The following is a 23,595-nucleotide window of genomic DNA, read 5'->3' as shown; positions in this document are numbered from 1 at the left end:
GTGGTTCTTTTCCTTCAACACTGTTTCAATTCACTTAAGTGCATGCTTGGAGAAGTCTGCTGTAATTTTCTTGTTCTCCTAGGCTGTCTGCTTCATACCCCAGCTTCTTTCAAGATTTTCTTTTTGGTTTCTTAAATTTACATATGATACACCTCAGTGTAGATTTTTATTTATTTTTTTCACATTTATGTGCTTGGTGTTCTCTGTTCTTCTTGGATCTGTGTTCTAGAATGTGTCATTAATTTTGGCAAATTCTTGGCCATTACTTATCCAAATGATTGCTTTCCTCTTCTCCTGGTTTTTTGATTTTGAGCACTTATATCTTTTGGAATTATCCACAGATGTCACATATCCTGTACTTCTCTGTATGGTATCTCTTGGCTTTTCAGTGGAAGTTTCTGTTGATCTATCTTCAGGTTCACTGATTCTCTCCTTGACTGTCCAGGCTACTGATGAGCCCATCAAGGGCAATCTTCAGTTTTGTTTATTTCTATTTATTTTCTTTTTTCATATTTATTAGTTTCCATCTCTCTGCTCACATTACCTATTCTTCCATACTGTTTACCTTTTCTTTAGAGCCTATTAATCACAATTATTTTAAAAATTCTCTCAGAGTACCATGATCGGTCACATTTGCATCTTATTCTGATATATGCTTTATCTTTTTTTTTTTTTTTTTTTTTGGTACCAGGGACTGAACCCAGGGACACTTAACCACTGAGCCACATCCCAGCCTTTTTTTATACTTTATTTAGAGGCAGGGTCTCACTGAGTTGCTTAGGGTCTCACGAAGTTGCTGAGGCAGACTTTGAACTCATAATCCTCCTGCCTCAGACTCCTGAGCTGCTGGGATTACAGGCATGTGCCACCATGCCCAGCTGCTTTATCTTTTAATAAAGTGTTTTTTCCTGCCTATTGGCATGTTTTGTATAATTTTTTTTGGTTAAAATTTGGATATATTGAGTAATAAGAACTGAGGAGGTAGTCTTCAGTGTGGGTTTGCTGCTGTGGGCTGTTCACAGGTTGCTGCTGTAGTTGTGGGTACAGAGGTTTCACAGTCCCCAAGTGTCCCTGGTTGGGTCTCCCCTTTAGTCCTGGAGATGAAGAGCTTCTTGGATGGTCCGAGTCTCGCTGCTCTTTGAGCTGTCGTCCACTGTCATTTATACTGGAGCTTTTGCTGTGGGGGAGGGGAGGGATTCTAGAATCCTGTCAGTAAATCTCAGTCAGCAATGGACCTGCGTCCCTTCCTAGCCACTTCCTCCCAGCCCCTTGGGAACATGAAAGTCAGAGGAGAACAGGAGCCAGAGAGGGACCTTTCCCCAGCTGCGGAGGCCCTGAGGATGCCGCACGGTGTTGCTCTTCCCTTCTCCAGGGAGCTGCAGGGGTCTCCTGGGATCCTACAGTGGGAACTGGTGGGTTCTGGTGAGAACCCCTGTGCTGGTTTGAGGGTGCCCTAAGACCACAGCACCACGAGTTTCTCTCACTCTCGTCCACACTCAGCCCCCCAAAGTTTGTCCCAGTCAGTACTGAGTGTCCTACCGTTCATGGCTTCAGCCTTAGGGAATCAGGTCCCAGCTGTGCTCTCGGAATTCCCCCATGTCTCTAGATTTGGGGTTGGTTTGACCTGTGACCTCAGTTGTCTGATGAGTTTGAGAAAAGTCTCCAGTTTCCAGTCTGCTTGGCCTCTGCTCGTATTTATGGGAGGGATGGTTTCCAAGCTCTGTGCATGTTGGAGCTGAAGCTGGAAGTCCCCCTGTGGCTTTTCCATTGGTGCCCTGCCCACCTTCCCACCAGTCTAAGGGGCTGGGTTGACACAGACCTACCTCCCCACCTTTTCAAAAGCACCTGAGAGAAATCACCACTATGCAGTTGAAAGTCCCCACCCCTCTGTGTGTCTGTGGAGTTGCTGCACAAACTCCCTGCCCCCCTCTTTTGGAGTCACCTAGAGTCCCCCAGGTTGTTTCTTGCAAATTCTGCTTGGATTCTAACGCAGATGTCTTAAAAGTGCCACGTGATGGGCTCCTTTCTGATCTCCATCAGCATCTCCATCACTATGCCTCTACCTTTGCTAGACAAACGTGTCATTTCATCAGTCTCTTGAAAACAGAGCTTTAAGCCCCCTTGCCCCAGCCCGGTGATCTTGGCACTGAGCCCCCCAAGCTGCCCGTGGCTTCTGCATCATGTGTCAGCTCCTCTGTTCAGCAGACAGCCTGCCTGCCCCCTTGGTCATCTGACACTCCATATCAGGAAGGGGGCAATCAGGAAGGGGACAGGGGCCTGGCCAAAGGAATAACTGCTATAAAACCCACATGGCCTTCCTTCCTTCTGCTGGGGAAGTCATTAGAAGGGCAGGTGAAGCGGGGAGTAGGTGCTGGGCATCTGGGCGCTGGGAGCACAGGGCGAGGAGGGCTCTCCTGGGGGGGGGTGTTGCAGCTGCAGAAAGGTCGATCAGGGAAGTAAATATATTGGGGGTCATGGAGACGGGGCTTCTCTATTGAAGAGAGTTGCAAACAGGGAAAGAAACAGTGAACCCGGGTAGTGGATGGCAGCTGGAGGCATTGGTATGAACTCAGCTTTTCTATATGTAGAGTATATGCACACACACACACACACACACTCACACACACACACACACACACAGATAGATGCCATTGTTTCAAAGATGTGTTTGCCTGTGTGTAAATATATGAGTACATACGTACATGTGTACACCTAACTGTCTCCATTGAGAGGTCCTGGGCATGACCTTTTAGCAATGAGTCTCCAGATGTAGGCTTTTTATTTTTATTTTGTACCAGGGATTGAACCCTGGGCTGCTTTACCACTGAGCCACATCCCCAGCCCTTTTAATTTTTTTATTTTGAGACAGGGTCTCGCTAAGTTGCTCAGGGCCTCGCTAAGTTGCTGAGGCTGGTTTTGAACTCGTGATCCTCCTGCCTCTCTTCCTGAGTCACTGGGATTACAGGCATATTGGCTTTTGTATAAAAGTCCTCATAAAAGGAAATAGAATTCCTTGGAAAAATGTCTGATTTCAGGGCTAGAGCAGGGAAAGTACAAGATGACGTTGGAATATTTTCTTGTGCCAGAAAATATGAAAACCCGTGAGGATGTGTCCAAAGGACACAGAGAACAGCGTGAAGGGCTTCCTACCTGCCAAGCCTTGGACAATCAGAGCCTCCAAGTAATAACAGTAATGCATTATAACCCACTGAATAAAAGAAGGAAAAATGGGGCCATACCAATAAAAATCAATAAATGGAAACTTTGAGGAATAGGAAATTTACATGATTTTATGGTTTTTCTGTAGGAGATTTGTTGATTCCAAGGGGAAAATAAATAACTTCATGGTGCAGTGGCCTAGAAATCACTAACTTAATCAAGAAATCATGTGAGCCTCCTCAGGAATGGAGCAAGTTGAAATTGTTTCCACCTGAGAGGAAGTGACGAAAACCAGCATCACTTCCATGATCCCAGCCAAAGACTTAAACCTGAGTCTAATCATGATGAAGCATCAGCCAAGCCAAAACCGTTTTGCTGCCCGAAAAACTGGCCAGTAGTCTTTGAAACCTTCAAGGTCATGAAAGTCAAAGATGTCTCCTGAGAGATGTGATAGCTAAATGCAGTGTGGGATTCTGAACGGGTCCACTGTGGCAGAATCCCAGGCCAGGCAGTTGTCAAGTTTGGATGGCTGGACTTGGGTTCTTTGATTCTACAATGGTGCGAAAGTGACCTGTGTTCAGTAGAAACCAAACACGCAGTTTTGAACTTGGATCTTTTCCTAGGGATGTGGCCTGGTCCTCTCTGATGTGAGGCAGTTGCAGGTCCCAGCCAGCCTTCGATCGAGAGGGTAGGCAAGTGACAGTGTGTGTGCCCTGCTGCCAAGCTGGGAGGAACAAGTGGGTGTATCCCGTGTGTTTCCAAGTTGCAGTGCGTTTGCCTTATGTTGGGTTTATCAGAACATAACCCCACCATGAGTCCTGGCGTATGTGTGTGGACACTTGGAAACACATGAGGGATCTGAGGCTCAGAGGGTAGGAGTGTGCCAGCTTCATTTTCTGAATTGGTCGGCTGCACTGTTGTGTAGGAGGATGTCCCTGTTTGTGTGAAACGTACACCACACACTCTGGGGATGGTGGGGGTGTAAGTCAGTGACTTATTCCTTAATGATTCAACTTTTCTGAACATTGGAGATTGTTCAACAAAAATAGACACACTCCGCAGGCAACTTAAAGCCCTTCTCGGGGCCTGCTAGTTAGGGAGCATGAGTGAGGTAAGGGGAAGGGCTGAACCTTCTCTAGGGAGGAGCAAGTGCGCTTGTGGCCTGCCATTCATTCAGGATGCTGTTTATCATGGCAGAGTGCCAGTCCTTCACCTGCCACCTGTGCCTTATGGTCTGCGAGGGACTTGGATGTGTTTTTGCATTTCTCACGGTACCTTTCTGGAGTGGGTAGGAATTAGTCTTTCACATGAGATGTAGATCCTGATGGTGATAATAATGGGCCACTCTTACTTGGTACTTCTTATGGGCCAGCAATTGTCTAAGTACTTCTAATGATAACTTAGTTTTCATATTTACCTTTAGAGGTATATTGGGATTCCTTTTTCTTACAAATGAGAGGAAACCAGTGCCCAGAGAAGTCAGGTGACTTGCCTAAGGCCACACAGCTTGAAAGTGATGGAGCTGGGGTTCAAATCAGGCTGTTTGACTCGAATACCAGATTCAGGGGGAAATGGGTGCAAGGAAGCAGGAGCACTAGGCCCTCTGGAGCTCACACCCTTGTGGGGTATGTGAGAGCCTCGGGTGAGTGACCATGCTGCCTCGCACACGTCAGGAGTGGCAGTGGGATTGGCTGCTAGGCTGGCCAGGCCCCAAGCTCACAGATATATTGTCTTCTCTTTTCCCTTGAAGGTCGCCTGGTGGGTGCTCTGGACGCAGTGCTGGATTCCAATGCACGGGTTGCTCCGTTTCGAATTCTGCTTCAAGTTCCCGGGTCACAGGTGTATTCTCCCATAGCATGTGGTGAGTTACTGAATGGATCAGACGTTTACTGGGCCATAGCCACTGGTGAGTCTCGTTCCGTTGGAATGTTCCAAACCCTAAGGTCCGAGCATGCTGAGCATCTGCATGTGGGTGAGCCTGAAGGTAACCCCCCGGGAGCCTCACCTGGCTTTCAGGAGCTCCCTGTGCTCTCCTCCTCCACGTGTCTGTCTCTTTAACCATTGAAAGCACTTAACTCTGTGAGTGCAGCCATGCCAGGCTTCAGAGTGGTGGATTCAGGGCACTCACACAGTGTCGGGTATGAAGTGCACTTTTCCTTGGTAGTCTTGTTTCTAACTTAACAGATGAGTTCCCCGGTGTGTGCATGTGTGGTAGTGACCTGGGGGCAAAGTCCGAGGGTTGCATCTGACTTGGGCAGTCTCCACCCCATGTTCCATGTTTACACCAAGAGACTAAATAGTCACTGGGCTGCCAGTTGCTGAGGAAGTTTAGAAGTCCCCTCCTCCTCCTCCTGCCGGTCCTGTTCTTCCTGGGTGCTAGTTCTGTAATGGTTCACGTTCCTGGAATTGTTACAGCCCAGGAAGCCCCTTCTGTTATAAATAAACCCCAAACCAGGTCTTCCTACACATGTACTAAGTGATCAGCTTTCTAGAGATTAAAAAAATAGGAAAAATAATTATCTGTAACCCTTTATGCAGTGGTAATCTTCTGTTTACATCATGTATAGAGTCACCTCCTGTCTCCTGGCAAAATTTCCCTTTTATATAAATACAGAATGTGCAAGCAGAAATTTCTCATTCACCTCCACCATCCTGTCCTAACCACTGTTCACATCTCAGTGTTTCTTTTCTAAGCTTATTTTTTTCACTCTGTTCCATTATAATTGAACATAATGGGACTCATCATGACGTATTCATACGGTCACATAATATAATTTGGTCAATTACATTTCCCAGTACCTCCTTGTTTTAAATTAAGACAGATCATTCTGTTTTTATATAAAGTGATGAAAAAATCATGTATGCTCAATTTAAAGAAACCAATATTGAAAAGTACGAAGAAGAAAATATCCAGCCAGGCATGGTGGTGCAAGCCTATAATCCCAGCAGTTTGCAAGGCTCTGCAGGAGGATGGCAAGTTCAAAGCCAGCCTCAACAAAAGCAAGGCACTGAGCAACTCAGTGCAACCCTGTCTCTAAATAAAATACAAAATAGGGCTGGGATGGTGGCTCAGTGGCTCAATCCTTGGTACTCCCCCATAAAAGAAAATATCCATTGCCACAATCCTAACCATCCAAAGTAATCTCAACAATAGGTACCAAGATAGGTAGAAGTGCTGTTAGGTAATGTAACTTGTCTACCAGTTCTATTTTATAACAAAAGTATGAGGTGTAGTTGATTTCCATAAAAAGAAAGAAATGGAAGTAAGACAAAAAAAGATTAAACTTCAAATAAATGTTTAATGTAAGAAAGATTATTTTCTTAAAAGTTTCAAGTAAGGTTAAGAGATTTTTGAAAGCATTGTAAGGTTAGACTCATGGTATTTGAGAAACAGTGCTTCAGTCTATGTTCATTGACAACCCATCCTACAGGACCAGGGTGCTGCATTCTTTTTTTTGGGGGGGGGGTACCAGGGATTGAACTGAGGGGCCCTGGGCCACTGAGCCACATCCCCAGCTCTATTTTGGATTTAGAGACAGGGTCTCACTGAGTTGCTTAGTACTTTGCCATTGCTGAGGCTGGTTTTGAACTCACGATCCTCCTGCCTCAGCCTCCCGAGCCTCTGGGATTACAGGCGTGCCCCACAGTGTCCAGCCAGGGTACAGCATTCTTACTCCCTCTGCTTCCCCAACCTCTCATCTTAAAAAATTATTAACTTTACATTTTAATTCTCATTCTGGCTGGTAACTGTGATTTCTCTTATTGTCTGTCTCAGCCCTGCGTTTACATTGACTTAATGCTTCTACTTGAGTATGGCTCTCAATCCAGAATCTTTTATTTTGGTTCATCTCTTAACTGACTGCATTCCTGATTTTTTCCCCTCCTAGTGGGCTCATAAGTGTCCTGTACTCTGAATGTTTTCACATGCGTAAATATCTGCTCCTTGCTTTTGGACTTGAGTGATAGCTTGGCTGGGTATGATAGTCATGGGCTGCATGCTAGAGCTGACTGGCTATTGCTCCAGGGTCTTCCGGTATGTGAGGCAGCAACATGAGAATTATCAGTCTGGTCTGATGCCCTCCCCGAGTCTCTCCTTCTCGTGGTGATTTGCTTTCAGTGCATACAACTCTGCCTTTGTCATTGATCTTTAGTAACTCTATTAGAATCTGATACTGCCGCATGCATGTGTTAACATTTTCTGTCACTGTGCTCTTGCATCCTGCAGATGGACTTCTTTAATCATTTTCTTATGGGGAATGTCTTTGTCATTCTGCATGGGTATTATATTTTGCATTCTGTTTGTTGGATTCTCCACTTTAGAGACATTTTATGTTGGATAGTTTTGTTGGCATTTCATTTTTTGTTTTTCTTTATCTGTGCTTTTCATCTGTACTGTGCATTCCATGCATAACTTTATTGAGTTGTCAATACAGTTTTCAGCAGTGTTTTCTGTACCTCAATATTAACTTAGTTACTAGTTTTGTCAGTTTGTTTGATCCTCAGTTCATTGCTCTATGCCTTTAATCTCCTTTTTCATTTTTTATTTCCTCATTTCATCTGTGGGTTCCTGTTTGCTGAATTGATGTTCTTAGTTTATTGCTTTGGAGCACAGAGCATTTGTCAGAAGTTCTTTTTCTTGGAGTGTTCACTTCATTCTAGGTTGTATCTCCATCTCCAGAACCTTTGTCCTCCTCTGTTTCTTGTCTCTTCCTGTTGATTGTGTGTGTGGTTGCTGTGCTGTTTCTCCTCCTCTTGGGCATTGTTGTGACAGACATTATAGAGGCAGTAGTGTGGTGGGGCATTTTAACTTGAGGGCAGAGCAAAGAGGACTGGTCTGCTGCTGGTCTAGGCATGGGGTGTGCCAAAGAGGTGGGATCCTCTCCTTGTGTTTCTCCCAGGTCTGCTCTAACCTAGGATGAAGAGTGGAGAGTGGATCTTGCTCTGGATTTGGAGCTTTTGATACAAGTATTTGAATTTTTGTCTCCTTGCTAGGCTGGCTCTGGGGGAGTTGGCAGAGTAGGGAGCTAGCTCCATCTTTGCTCTATTCTTAAACCCACCCCTTCAAAACTATAGACGTGCAGTGTCATTCTGAATGGCTGCATAGGATTCAAGCCTGTGGCTGTAGCTCAATTTACTCATCTGGTCCGTTATTAGATACTTAATTGGTTCTGATTTTTCAGTACTTTAAAAACAATCAAACACCTGTTCACTTCAAAGTTCCAGGACACTTGCCATCCCTGAAGACCATTCATTTGAAATGTCTTGTGCCTGCTGAGCACCAGACACCTGTGTAGTGTTGGAGATTTGGCTGTCTCCTCCATCCAGCTTTACAGGGCCATGAAAGGACAAGTCCAGGTGGGAAGCAGGCTGGGACAACCAGGGGACAGGATCCTTGAAGGCAGAGCACATAATGGGGAGTGTCAGCCTGTAAGCGTTGTGTACATATTGCCAAAGGGGACATATGTAGACTGGCAGGTTGCCTACTGGAATGTTTGCTCCAGCTCCCTGGTTGCCCACGCCCCAGCAGGACAGCAGTTCTGGGCAGTTTAGTTCCTGGACCCTCTTTCTTTTGAGCCGGGCTCTGCTTCTTGCAGAGCAGTTTGCCCTGGGCTGGATTTTTGTCTTGAAACTGGCCAGGGTTGCCACTGCCTTGCCTTCTGCCCTCACCTTTCCCACTGAAGGTCCTGAGTAATGAATTGTTCTTTTCAGGGAACTCTTCTTGGGCTAAGGATGAGAGTTGGAAGGTATATTTTGGTCTGGAGCATCTGCAGGCATTACTTGGGCGTCTTGCGGGTTATTGACTTGCCATGGTTAATATTTCATTGTGTGTTGACCATTGAGAAAGGATCCCTGCCCAGGAATTGGGTCAGCTAAAGTACAAACAAAAACTGTAGGAGGGGCCTGGGTGGAACCAGCAGCACAGGATAGAAGCAGGAAGAGCAGCCTGGGGAGTATCCCTGTCTTCACCAGGCTCCTGTGTGGCAGGACAGGGAAGCACAGGGAGACCCTTATGAGTAAAGTTTTTTCTTTTTCTTTTTTCTTTTTTTTTAAACAGAGGTAGAAGATGGAGTTAGACTATTTCATGGGTGAACTGTGTCATTTGGTAAAAGGTCTGTGGATAACAGGTTGGAAGGAGGGACAAGTTGTTATTACTGTTTTAATTTAGCAGGAACCAAAGAATCCCAAGGCCTTTGAAGAGGCCTAGCTTTAGGGACAAAGATATGTTGTGATGAGTGGCAGAGTGGCTCAGGGCTCGTAGACAGGGGAGCATGCCCAGTCCCTCAGGTTAGAGCTCAGACATCCATTCCCGACACCCTCTTGGTGCTCAAGTCACTATTGTTTACTGATTTCTTTCCTGTCTCCCTCACGGAAATAGAGGTTCGGAGCATCTCACTGGCTGCTGACCCTCCCGTGCCCAGAACAGTGTCAGGCATGTAGTCAGTGCCCAATGAAGCATGGTGGGTGGATGGCAGGGGAGAATGGAAAGAAGGTGACCGAGGCCCCATGGTGAAGACTTGTAAGGGGAGAGAAGGTGATGTGTCCAGATGGCCTGACTTAGGGTGGTCAGACTGAAGGATTTTTTGACTTCCCAGTGGTGTAAAATCATAGCTATACATTCTGCTTTTCACTTTGATACAGTATTCAGTAAATTACACGAGCTGTTTGTCGTGTCTACCCGCCAGCAGGAATGACGACAACAAAACAGGATTCTTCTCTAGCACGCTTTATTGGGAGCTTCCATTATGGTTCGTTGAGAGAAAGGACCCTGAGCCCAAAAAGACCACCCCTAATATACTAGAGCCTCGGCCTAAGTCTCACGCGACTGGACAAAAGCGCATAGCAACACAGCAGCAGCCAATAAGGCAAGGAATTCAGCACTGGCGCCCAGAGCCAGGAAGTACAGGTCAACTGGTTCTTACCAGTTTTTACCGGTTCTTAGAACACTCAGCACATTATCATATCGGCTCGCTCCGGAACTGGCCGACCACAAAGCACTGAGTTATTGTCCAAGAACTAAGCCAACACCCACACAAGGCAGCGCAGCAAAATGGCTCACCACAGCTGTTGAACACTTTTTGAGAAATGGGCTTTGTATAAGATGGTTTTACCCAAATGCAGGGTTGTAGACGTGTTCTGAACATGTGGAAGGGAGCTTAGGCTAAGCTGTGGTGTTTAGTGGCCTAGGTAGTAAATGCACTTTATTTACAGTAATCTCAACTTATGATGAGTTTATTGGGATGCAGCCCCATTGTAAGTTGAGGAGCATCTGTAATTACAGATAAGACTTCTTGGGCCCTTTCTGATAAGCCAGGGCAGGGATATTCCAGGGGAGAGCACAGGCCTACTCATGATTATTGAGCACTCAGGGAACTTGCTTTAAGCAAAACTTTTTCTTATAAAATATATATAACAAAATGTACTCTCCTAACCGTTTCTAGGTACGCACATTAGTTGCATTAAGTACTTTCACAATGACACACAGGCATCTCCAGAACACTTCTCAAGTTCCTAAACTGAATCTCTGCACCCATTGAACAACTACTCTCTGTTCCCCTCTCCCCTGGAAGCTGCCATTCCACTTCCTGTCTCTGAATTTGACGAGGAACTTCATCTGGAGGACTCACACCACATTATCTTATAATTGGCTTGGCTCACCTGGCACAGGGTCTTCAGGGCTCATCCATGGTGTTGTGTGTATCAGGATGTCCTTCCTTGTTAGGGCTGGATGACATTCCATTGTATGTCTGCTTTCTTTTTAGAATCATAGATGATGGTTGTCTCCTGAGTAGCAATAAGGACACAGTATGTGGACCAGGAGGGCTGAATACCAGGAGCTGATCTCCACTCAGATTGGGAGTGGGGGGGAAGTAGGTGGAGAGGAGCAGGAGTGGGGAGAGGACCCTGAGCCCCACTGAATTTGACCCTAAGCTGTGACAGGTTTTCTGGGGCCCTGGAAGAACGAGGGGCTTTGCCGCTGGTTCTCTGTGTCTGGTGGTCTTGGTTAGTCGTGGTCCTGTTCTGTTTGTTTGTTTTTTTTCCTGAGAGAGAGAGAGAGAGAGAGAGAGAGAGAGAAAATGAATCTTTTTGTGTGTGTGTGTAGATGGACACAACACAATGCCTTTATTTTTATGTGTGCTGAGAATCGAACTCGGGTCCCTCCCGTGCTAGGCGAGCGCTCTACCGCTGAGCCACAATCCCAGCCCCCCCCCCTTTTCTGTTTTGAGAAGTCCAGAGCATGCCAGGCTGCACCTTAGCTCTTCTCGTAAGTTCCCATGTGAGATGCAGCGCTGGCACGTTCCTTCGGGTTCCTTCTGGTAGCTGGTTCTCGGTGCTGTTGCTGTGTTGTTGAAACACACACTTTATTCTTCAATTGTTGCCTTTGCCTGGTTTCCAGTAAGCAAGAGAAAACACTGGCAAGAACTGTAGGACTTTGAGTTATCTGCCTAGAATCATTCCAAGAATTGATTTGCTTATTTGATTTCTTTTACTGTAGATTTAAGGCTTAGGTGGACTGTCATTTCTGGTTCCCCAAAGAGGACTTCAAGGCATAGCCAGGGAGGGTGTCCTCCCTGGTAAACATGGCTACAGGAGCAGAGGCTCTGAGAAGCTCACCAGACCTTTTGTAGAGATAATAACACCCATGTCTTTACTGACCCGAGTTTGGACTTTGGAACTTCAAAGTGTGTGTTTGTTTTAGCCATCTAAGTGCAAAGTTTTCCCATTGCTAGCAAGATCTGTCCTGTGGACTTGGGTGAAACAAGAAAGAGCAGGAAGAAAGGAAAAAAGGAAGAAGCTGTATTGTAGTGGGAGGGTCAGGAGATGGACTTCCTTGGGCCGGAGGGCAGGGTGTTCAAACAGAGGATGGGAGATGCACCCCTGGTGCTCAGGGGCATGTCTGCATCTTGGGAGGTGCCGTGTGTGTACTCAGCCTGGGTATCTGTGGGTTCAGCATCTGCAGATTCAACTGTGGATCAAAAATGTTCAGAAAAAATTGCTTCTGTACTGAACACAAACACGCTTGTTCTCATTATTCCCTGAATGATACAGTATAACGGCTATTTACATATCATTTAACATCGTGTTAGGTATTATGAGTAATGTAGAGATAACTTAAAGTGCACAGGAGGATGTGCCGGGTTATAGGTCAGTACTGTATGCCATTTGATATAAGGGGTTTGAACATCCTTGGATTCTGGTGTCTCTGAAGGGTTTTGAAACCAATCCTTTACAGATACTGAGAGGCAACTGTAGTTTGAAGAAAGCTTACCTAATAGTTCAAGTTTGGGAAGTGAAAAAATAATATCCTTTTGAAATTTTAAAGATCACAAAAGGAAGCTGAGATAATCTTGTTAATCAAAACATTGTGTATGTTCTTAAAAATGGAGAGTCCTAGGAATCATGCTGTCCAGTTTACAAAAAACAAAAACCAAAAAACTCCTCTCTCACGCTTTCTGCATTTCTGCCCCTCTTGAGCATGGCAGGAGGTATAATTGTCAGTCTTTGGAGAGGGAGGAGCCGGGTATAGGAGCTTGGCCATTTGTAGGCCACATCACACGACAGGGTGCTGCTCGGGCAGCTCAGCCGCAGGCTGGAAGTGTGCTTTCAGAGTGTTCTGACACAGTCTCTTATCCGTGCCCTTGATGATGGCTCGTGTTTTGGTTTCTTGTATTCTGCATCACTGTTTGCTTTGTCTTTGGAGAGAGAGTTTTATTGAGGAGGAAATGTTCCAGGGTGGATCAGATTAGCATCTTCCTGAATTCCGTGCCAGGGTGGCAAAGGATCCACATGCCAACTAGATTTTTTTTCCAAGCCCACAACATACTGGGTGCTTCAAGGAACATCTGTGCAGCCCAGCAAAAGGACAGTTAGAACTTTCTGGGTCCACACTCAGGTCAGGGTTATCACATTGTTTTCAGTTGCTCAGTGTCCTCTTAGGGCAACACTGGCCAGAGAGTCCCTTAAGGGGTTCACTTTCCAAAATGACTGTGGGGTACCCGCTTGCATATCATGGAGTTGCTATCACCAGGCTCGTGATAGAAAGTCATGTTGCCTATGCACAAATAATGACATTCACTGAAGGTCTCTTCCTTCCATGAGGGATATCATTTATAGTTATCTAAAAAGCAGGTGGTGGGGGCTGGGGCTGTAGCTCAGTGGTAGAGTGCCCGCCTTGCACTTGTGACGCACAGGGTTTGATCCTCAGCACCAAATAAAAATAAAGATATTTTTTTAAAAAGCAGGTGGATGCTGAGTCTAACCTTTAGTACATTTCGAGGTCAGAAGTGATGTTAAAAAAAATATCTTTGGATTCTGGCACATGCCCGGAGTCCCAGCAACCTGAGAGGCTGAAGTAAGGATCTCTTGAGCTCAGGATTCCAGACCAGACTGGACAACATAGTGAAACCCATCTTTAGAAGAATAAAACTCCAACAACAACAACAAAGCTTTAAACCTGGAGTGAAACTTTTCTCCCGTATCTTAGAGGTTGCCTGGCTTCCTGAGATGTCTGGGTTAAGCCCTTTCATTGTAGATGGTTCTTAGTGATCAACCCTGGACAGCAGAAGAGCAGACATACTAAGGCTCCTTCTCCTTAGCTGTTTTGCTAGTCTAGTGTGGGGTGTGTCCTCCTCCAGTCCTGCTTGCATTCTGTGATGTCCCAGAAGGCTCTCTCCAGGGCAGCTGTTTCTCTAGCTTCTGTGACAGAGGCTGGAACCTAATGTGTCCAAATTGTCTGAGGCCAGGAGTGATCCTGCTTTAAAAATTTCAGCTTGAGAGTCTCTTATCCAAAATGCTTGGACCCAGAAGTGCTTCAGATTTCGGACTTCTTTGGATTTTGGAATATTTGATACACATGATGAATTATTTTGGATATGAGACCTTCAGGCTATGTATTACCTTCTATACATAGCCTGAAGGTAATTTTATACAATACTTTTAATAATTTTGTGCACAATATAGTTTCATGGTATGGAACTCTTCCACCTGTGGCACTTTTCCACCTGTTGGTACTCGAAGTTTCAGATTTTGCAGGATTTGGGGCTCTCTGCCTGTAATAATAAGGAAGTTCAGGGAGTATGAAATTCTCTGCCCTGTGTTCTCTTCTAGCTTTTACCTATGAATTTACATTCTGTGCTCATCGGCTTTTCAGGGCTGTAACCAGAACATTTGACAAGAACAATTTGGAAGAGGAAGAATATATTTTGGCACATGGTTTTAGAGCTTTAGGCCATGATTGGCCAAATCCATGGCTCGGCGCCCGAGGTGAGGCAGAACATCATGGTGGAAGGGTGTGGTGAGTGACATAGTGAAACCCATCTTTAGAAGAATAAAAAACAAACAAACATCAAAACTTTAAACCTGGAGTGAAACCTTTCTCCAGTATCTTACAGGTTGCTTACCTTCTGTGTTCAACAAAGGAGACTGCAAGGTTCATCCCTTGCAGTTGTAGGTGGTTCTTGGTGATGGTGCTACTCAGGACACGGGCCAAAAAGCAGAAAGGGGCTGCAGAGAAGATCAACCCTTCCAGGGCACGTCTCCAGTGACCCACCTCCTCTGTCACATGCCACTAGCCCACAGTACCACCCAGTCCATTCAAGCTAGGATGGACTGATTAGGTCACAGCCCCCACAGTCTCATCATTTCACTTGGGAACTTTCCTGCATTAACACAGGAACCATACTGAGGACACCTCATATTCAAGCCATAACCTATTTTTTTTTAATGGGTGGGAGATACTTATCCAAAATTATGCCTTTTTCTTTATTTTGCTAAGAAGGGGTTTGTCATTTCTTCATTGTAAAGATTTTTGATTGCAGCCCACTGTGGTGGGGCTGGTGTAGACGCCCTACAGACTCGTCTCAGAGGAGCACCTGGATCAAGGTACGCCCATCCTGCCTCCTCTTCCTCTATGCCTCCCCCATCCCCAAAGTATTTTAAAACAAACCTGAAAAGTGATAATACTTCAGTCCTCCACATCCAAGTGAGCATCTCTGAAAGCCTGGCTGTCCTTCAGCATGCCGTGCCATGTACCACGATCCTCAGTGTCACTTGAGCCTATTCCCAGGCTTCCTGCTGGCTTTGGGGAACCCTCGTAGGTCTGGACGGCTCTCATCTGACTTCACGGCGATGGTGTTCCAGTCCCTTTTAGTCAAGATGGACTCTGTTCTTTTCACCTCTCCCTGTCCTTCCCTTCTCCTGTCACCGCTTGAAGAAATTGGGCCTGTGTGTAAGAGGGATGTCATGCTTGGGGCATCTGTCCATTTCCTTAAGATGCCATTCAGCTCAGCGCTCTGGCCATCGTGTTTCCTGAAAACTGGAAGTTAGTGAAGGTCTGATTAACCTTGGGTTCTATTTATTTATTTTTAGGCTGACTGCTGAGTAGGAGGTGCTGTGATTGTTTCCCTCTCGCGGTTGTGGAAGGTCTTGCTCTTTTTCTGAGGGTCTGTTGGGGAGTTCGCAGGGCAGCTTGCGTTGGGTTCATCCCCGTAGATTCCCATCTGGTGCTTTTAGGTGTTGTGATCGTCGCCTGAAATTACTTTTTCTCTATGGACTTTGCGAATGGTGATCTTCCTGACCTAATCCGTCCTGTACAACTGTCGGCTTGAGTCCATCTTTAAAGAACTTTGCCTCCCTGGCGGGGGCTATTTGGTCACTAAGATAATGATTTTATAAAAGGGGCAGGAGATGCTTGCCTTTGCCTTTTAGTTGCCCGTTGGCATGAGGAGTTGGCGCCATGGACATCTGCAGTGATGACGGGGAATTATTTTTTGTTTTATTTTAGCTTTTTTTTTTTTCATTTTTCTTTCCTTCTCTGCCTTTTAAATATTTTAAACTCAAGCTTCTTGCTTCTCACGTTTCATTATGAATTTTTTCCAACACAGAAAATGGGAAGAATTGTACAGTCAACATCAAAAGCCAGGAGTTTCAAAAAATATCTTCACTGGTTCAGGTGATTCCTGTCCTTTTTGAAATGCGGAGTGTGGCCTCTGCCAATTAGAGTGACTTTTTGTCTCAGCTGTGTTATTCTTTGTACTGTAATTAGAGTGTGGTTTTGTCCCAGCCAAAACTCGTGCTGAACCTTAATTCCTAACAGGCTGGAGGTGGTGGGGCCTGTAGAGGTGTTTGGGGCCATGAGGGGTCCACCTTCCTGAAGGCCCATCGGTGTTTTTCTCGAGAGACTGGGTTAGTTTTCCTGGGACTAGAGGTGGTCCTTCAGGACGAGGTTATTAACCACTAGTGTGTTGCTCTAAAGTGATTTGGGTTCCTTGGCGTGCTCTCTCACATCCTTTTGTACGTGTTCTCACCATGTGATGCTTTCTACTGTGTTATGACACAGCACCAGGCCCTGCCCAGATAGGGCCACTTGATCTTGGACTTGTAGCATATGAAACTAGGAGCTAAAGAAAACCTTTTTTTTTTTTTGTAAATAAATTTCCCAGTCTGAAGTATTTTGTTATAGCAACACAAAATAGACTAAGAGTGCTTTCTGGTCCAACAAGATGATAAACACTCTCTTGGACATTTCCGGCTTCTTATCTAGAACTTGTCTTTCTTCCCAACAGCCTTGGTTCCTTTTTGGGGGGAAATAGTATTTAGGGATTTCAGTCTGGGTTGGAGGAATGCTTATTGTTACTGGGTTGTCATTGCTTCTAAAATTTTTCAAATCAGAGTAAACCTCAGGAGTGTGTGTGTGTGTTGGAGAAAAAAATGAATCATGGATTCAGCCATAAAACCACATGATTATAACTTTTCTTCAACTACTTGTGAGTTGATTGTTTTTTCACTACTTTTTTTTTTTTTTTTTTTTGGCCTGTGTTTCTGATGAGGAATCTGCTGTCTTTTCTTTTTTCCTATAGAGCTGTGTTGTTCTGATGTTCTGATTATTAGGGGTTTATACCGCTTTGATGGAGATGTCCACGATCATTGTGACGTTCAGTGTGATTTTCTTTTCCCGGGCTTTTTCTGCTTGGGGCTTATCGAGACCCTTGGAATTGTGTGTTTCTTGTTTTCATCTTACTTAATTCTCAGCCAGTATACTTCAGATACATACTTTTTTTCTGTTCTCTGTCCCTGTCCATTTTTTCCGGGAACTCCAGTTACATGTATTATAGTCTGCTGTTTGTTCCACAGTACATCTGATCTTTTTAAAAAAAAATCTTTTTAGACATCGATGGACTTTATTTTATTCATTTATTTGTATGTGGTGCTGAGAATCGAACTCAGTGCCTCACACATTCGAGGCAGGTGCTCTACCACTGAGCCACACCCACCGCATCTGATCTTTTTGAGTTACTATTAATCCTTTTCTGTTTTTCCTTTTAGAGTTTCTATTGCTCTGTCTTCAAGTTCCTTCATCTTTATCTGTCATTTCTAGTCTATTTTTAATCCCATCAAGTATAGTTCTCATTTCAGATACTGCAGTTTTCATCCTTTGGGGTTTGATATTGGTGTGTCTGTCTGTCCTTCCCTCTCCATATCTGTAATGGAATCTCTAGCCCTCCTCAGGCGCATGCCCTCCTCTGCCTCTCAGATTCACGGAGTATAACTACGGTAGCTGTCCATGTTCTTTTCTTCTGTTCCTATGGTCTGTGCCTTTCTGATTCTGTTTCTGATTTTGTCTGTCTTTGTTTTTTTTTTTTTTCTTGTCCTGGGGATTGGACCCAGGGGTACTCTACCACTGAGCCACAACCTCACTCCTCTTTATTTTTTGAGACAGGGTTTCACGAAGTTGCCCAGGCTGGCCTTGAACTTGCCATCCTACTGCCTCAGCTTCCCAGGTACCTGGGGATTATAGCTGTGTACCCCTACTAATTTATTATTGCTTTTTAATCTGGTTGTAGGTCACTTTTTTTTCTATCTCCATTCCCACTTCCATTTCTATGAAGCACATCAGATGGCACTAATATGGCAACAGTTTAATGATTTACATTATAAATTAAAAATAAATTTACTTTCAATTGAGTTTGATTCCAGATATTGCAAATATTTGTATTTATTACAAGTACTTTTGAAAGTTAAAAAAAAACCATGAAAATATTTAAAACTACATAGTGAGAAAAATACATGGGCAAAAATCCTGTAAATCATGGTGCTCCTGTAAAAATATTACTGGAAACTTCAGAGAATAGATCTTGCTGTGTTCACTTGAAGAATGTGGAATTTCTGAAAATAAAGGCTTTTGGTTCACACATCTCGTCCCTCATTGTAATTGTCACTTGCATCCTTTGCTCCTGTGTTACTCTGCAGAGGATGAGTGACTTTTAGGGGCAACACTGCCGTGACAGTCAACACCTTTGCTAGTCCTTCACAGTCTCTGTGGCATTTAGGTAGTAGGTGGTTGGTATTGGCCAGCAGAGACGTGTTGCTATTTCACGAGAACAGATCTGCTCTGTATGCTAAGAAACGTGGCACCGTGTTGTGGTGAATGAGGGCTTCGGTGGCTGGAGAAGGCACCTAATTCAGTTGGGTGTTTATTATGTGGAAAGAAACAATTGCTTTTTGAAAATGAAACCCGGTCAAGATATTTGTGGCTGTGTTCGTGCTGTAGGTGTAGACAATGAGATGCTTGTTCTATTTCCTGAAAATGCCCCCGAGGGAAACCTAAGACAATGAGCACTGCCTGTGTTTCAGTGTGACTTGACCTCAGGGCTCCTGTCCCTGGCAGTGCCACGGGAGGGCAACATGAATGGGTGTGAGTTGGCTCTCTCCCTCACCTTTTTACTTCTTGCCGAGAAAATGGTAATGGTAATGCCTGCTATTTTCTATATATATGGATATGCATGTTTACGTGTATATATGTAATTTTATGTAATTTCGGGTGGTACTGGGGATACCTTATGATAATTTTTTTTCTGGTACTAGGGCTCGAACCCAGTGATGCACTACCACTGAGCTGCATCCCCAGACTTTTAAAAAAAGAATTTTTTTTTTTTTAAACAGGGCCTTACTATGTTACCCAGGCCGGCCTTAAGTTTGTAATCCTTAGCTTCCTGAGTATGTGGGATTACAGGTATTCACCAATGTACCTGGCATACAGACACAGACACAAAGACACACACACACACAGATACACACACTCAGACACATATATATTTTTTTAAACTGGAGATTGAACCCAGAGGCACTTAATCACTGAGCCACATCCCCAATCCCTTTCTTTATATTTTGAGACAAGATCTCCCTGAGTTGCTTAGGGCTTCATTAAGTTGCTGAGGCTGGCTTTGAACTCATGATCCTATTGCTTCAGCCTCCTGAACTGCTAGGATTTCAGGCATGCGCCACCACACCTGGCTACCTTATGATATTTTAATGAAGATTAATGATCCCTAACAAAATGCCTAACACATTCTAGGTATTCAGAAAAAAAGAAATCTATAAATCTTAGCTTTCCGTGACTTTGGTTTTCTCTGGAAATAAGAGTTTTATTTCTGCCAAATTAGAGGCCTTGATAGAACAGGGCATAGTTTAGTGAATTGTACCTGTCACAGTCCATGATACTGCTGTGGATTTTGGTTTCAGAGGGCTTTATCAGTCGGCTGGAACTTCCGTAGCAAAACACCACAGACTTGGTGAGGGGTACAACCGATATTTATTTTTCTCACGGTTCTGGAGACTGGGAATCGAGATCAAGGTACCAACAGGGTTGGTTCCTGATGAGGCCTCTGTCCTCGGCTGGCAGATGTCCTTACGTGGCCTTTCCAGAGTTCACGCACTGGTATCTCCCTGTGAGGACATGAGCAGGCCCTTACCCTTGTGTCCTCATTGGGCCTTCACTGCCTCTGACGAGTCCTTTCTTCGGTCACACTGGGGGTGAGGCCTTGGGCATGAGGAGTTTGGGGAGACACATTCAGGCCCTAACAGTTCTCCTCTGCCTGGGTTAGAGGGCTGCTGCAGAATGGGTGGAAATAGTGCTGCCGTGTTGATTTGTAGGCTTTTTATCATCCTGTCTCTAATACACGGCAAATGCGTACTTTCTTATTTTCTCTTCATCTTTTCCCAGCCCTCATATGTCTGTAATGTTGTGACTTTCAAACTGTTCTGGCCATAACCTGGAGAGAATTACATTTGCTAATATGTATATATTCACTAATAAGTTATTAACAAATAATTCACAATTCAGTAGCCACCCTTACAAGGTGACATGCATACTAGTTCCAATTCAATGTCATTTTTTTTTTTTACACTATTGCCAGTGGGACGACTTCATGTAATTTGGAAAGCACTGCTGTATTATAGGTTCTCAGCCATGGTGTGTGACACGCTGAATGACTCTTTTTTAGTTCTTTGAGGTCATGAACGTGCAGTCCGCTTGCCTTGATGGATGGTATTTGGGAAGCCCATCCTAAGACTTCCCCGCAGAGGAAATGCTAGTTTGGAAAGTTTCCCTGCCATTTGGCAACCTCTGCAGGAAGTAGACAGTAGAATGGAAAAGTTTCATCACATTGACGTCTTGGCTGAGAGAGGAGCACGCCAAGGTGTGGATTCAGGAGCAGGGTAGGTTGTGATCAAATCTTACTGCAGCCCAGTGATGACGGAGTTTATGTATCTGTTTTCTTTTTCATGGTGTGGGCTTGGTTTTGTTTTAGAATCATCTTTCCTTATCACAAGCTTCTCCTTAGTAGATAGAAGAGTTACTTAAAAAGTCTGTTTTTTTGGTGTCTTTGTTTGAGGTCTTAATTCCATGGTGACATATTGCATTAGATCTTGGTTATAACTTTATTCACGTTATCAAGTGTTATCAGCTGAAGCCACACCCAGCTAGCTGTTAATAGTTGACTATATTGGCCCCTGTGAGCTGAAGTAGCAGGTAAGGAAAACATATCATGTCACCCGGAAAGATGTAGTCAGGAAGGTGGCATTGCAGGGGACAGTGAGCTCCCTCCAAGTGCAAACAGAGTGGCTCTTTTAGTATCCAGCCACAGCACATACTGGACCTAAGAACTATGTAAAGGCTACTGAAAGGTGGCTTCTTATGGGAGGACCCCAGGACACTGCAAGGTTGTCAAGCATGAGATCATACCCTGGCTTGCCCTTCATTTGATACATGACCTTGGACAAGTATCTGAGCCCCCCCCCTTTCCTCCTCCAGTCTTCATTACAGATCAATGAGATCATGCCTGGAATAGACCAGAGCCACAAGGTGAGAGCGCTCCCCTCCCGGCTCTTCTCCATTTCTCCAACTTGTAAAATTGTGATAAATGAGGAGTACACGAAAACACAAGAAAAAGATAGAAGGCCAGTAAAGATATTTCCTCTTCAGTTTATTCTTCCCTCGGTTGTTTAGGATGCCGACTGGCTTTTTTTTTTTTTTAGTGTAACAGGAAGTAAAAGGTAAAGACATAGAAAGAGAAGGCTGTATGGTGGCAGGGGGGATGGGGCCCTGGCCGCCCCCGGGTCCTGTGAGCTTCAGTGGAACCCCACTCTGTAGGTGATGGGCTGTCCTCATGATTTCAAGACACCATTGCTGACTCACCAGTTTTAGGGGTGTTCTTGTGACCTACCCCAACACAGCTCTCACCTAGGGCGCAGGAAGACTATAGTTGGAAGCGGATACACGAGATGTCCCTCTGAGCCAGGATGAGTCACAGTGCCTGAGAGCCAGGGTCAGGTAGGAAAAGGTTTGGAAGCCTCAGGAGAGTCGCACTGTGGAGGCTAGAATTGCTTGGTGTGCTTTCGTTTTAAAGTGAGCTTTCCCAGCCCTAAAACATGGGGAGCCTGAAGGGCCAGGGTTTTCAGAGGGAGAGAGGGAGAGAACCAGAGGATCGTGGCCGCTCACCCCAGAGCTGGCTCCTTCTAAGCCCCCAGTGGACTGCTCCTTAGGCTTATGGATCCGTAAAGAGCAAAATGGGAGGTGGGAGGTCGATGGTCATGTCCCCCTGGTGCCTGACCTGGGAGTAGAGACGTTGGGCGGGACAGCCACGGGACAGCCTCCCAGTGCTGAGGAAGACTGGCTTGGGTGATGACCCCAGGATGTTGCCTTTGGCCATTCTGTGCCTAAACATGGGGAGGTCACAGGGAACCAAGTGCTGTTATTTTGGGCTTTTCTCTTTCCTTAGGAGGTCTTGTGCTGGGTACTTCTTTTAATTCCCTCCCGAGGTGCCCTCAGAACAGCAGTCCTAACGCAGACGTGCTTCCTCCTCACAGACCCAAATCTGCAAGTTCAGAGTGAGTCCTCTGGCCCTTTCTTCTGGGAGGTGCAGGTTGAATATCCCTTATCCCAAATCCTGGGTCCCAGAAAAGTTTTGGATTCTCTAGGATTTCTGGATATTTGCATATACATAATACCATGCCACCCAGTCTAAATATGAACTTTGTTTCTCCAGATGGCCTGAAGGTACTTGTATATAATATTTTCAATCCTGTACATAAAGTAGTTGATTTTGTGTACTTTGGACCAGAAATCAGGGATGGGGTTTTCCACTCGTGACATCATGTTGGTGCTCAAGGTTTCAGACTTTGGAGCACTTCAGATTTTGGATTTCCAGATTGGGTTGCTCAACCTGTATTACAGGATGTTCACATGAATTTACAGTCTGGGGAGAGGAAGTTTGCAGGTAAGATTCGGTGGGAAAGGAAGTTCAGTTTTCAAAAAATGTACAACTGGCGTTTGTGTAAGTTGTGACTCCAGTGGCCCTTGTGCCTCTTACACTGACTCAGTTATTCTGAAATGTTGTCCAGTAGCCTTTAATTTCTCTGGAGTCAGAATACATCCAGCTGACCTAGACAACCTGGTACAGACCTGCCTTTTCTTGTCCAGGATTGTGCTTCCTTTACTGAGCACATCACTAAGCATCTGCTGTGAGCCGGACCCTTTACTGGGGTGCTCTCCTATGCTGGAGTATCCATCATGCAGAGGAGAGGACTAGCAACCTCCTCGAAAAGAAACAGATGGCTGAAATGACCGTGCGTTTGGTTAATAGCATTGTTTAATGCTGTGATAACATGGTGACAATTTTTAGTTGCCTGTGAAAGAAATTAACATATTTGATTTTTTGCTTGTGTTTGTTAACATGTACCTCATCTTATAGGTTTTTAGGGATATTGCTGTCAGTGGTCTAAAGTGTCCGTTTATAAACCTGTGAATTTCCTGGCTGTTGCTTGTTGGTTGAACAATGTCTGTTGCAAGTGGCAACATCCTTGTGCGGCCCTTCCCAGGAGGTCCTTCCTATTTGAACTTGGGCTTTGGTACTTCTCCAAGGGCCTCTCTTCTCATGGGGGACACTATGTGAGACTGTTCAGAATCAGTCTGCCACTTGGGTGCTGGAACAGCTGCACAATTACAAATGCTTCTGTCACTTGAGGGGTAGGTGCTCTGTACATTATCGAGGTACACAGGGTGGTCACAGGAGTCCCAAGGCTCACCTGCTCTGTCACATGGCTGTGGGACTGGAGTTTGTAAGTCCCAGTGCAGTGGCAGGAGAGACCATGGCACCAGGG

The 23,595-nt window shown here is 45.1% G+C and overlaps 1 protein-coding gene across 7 annotated transcripts in view; it reads left to right on the top strand.

Moving 5' to 3' along the window:
• The window catches only part of TBC1D8 (TBC1 domain family member 8), a 115,133-nt gene that overhangs the window by 47,673 nt on the left and 43,865 nt on the right, over positions 1 to 23,595 (top strand). For 3 of the 7 annotated variants that reach the window (XM_081264271.1, XM_081264267.1, XM_081264270.1), the window contains one exon: positions 4,910 to 5,020. The exons of 1 other annotated variant lie outside the window; for it this stretch is intronic. In XM_081264271.1, coding sequence (XP_081120397.1) covers positions 4,910 to 5,020 — 111 coding nt within the window. Of the gene's footprint in view, positions 1 to 4,909; positions 5,066 to 23,595 lie in introns of all 7 variants that reach the window. 3 more of the 7 variants (XM_081264269.1, XM_081264266.1, XM_081264268.1) reach the window with 1 other exon arrangement.

The sequence above is a fragment of the Spermophilus citellus genome (assembly GCF_964194105.1).
Source record: "Spermophilus citellus genome assembly, chromosome: 13".
Taxonomy (NCBI): domain Eukaryota; kingdom Metazoa; phylum Chordata; class Mammalia; order Rodentia; family Sciuridae; genus Spermophilus; species Spermophilus citellus.
The sequence above is the reverse complement of the archived record's forward strand: the minus strand, read 5'-3'. Positions and strand labels throughout refer to the sequence as shown.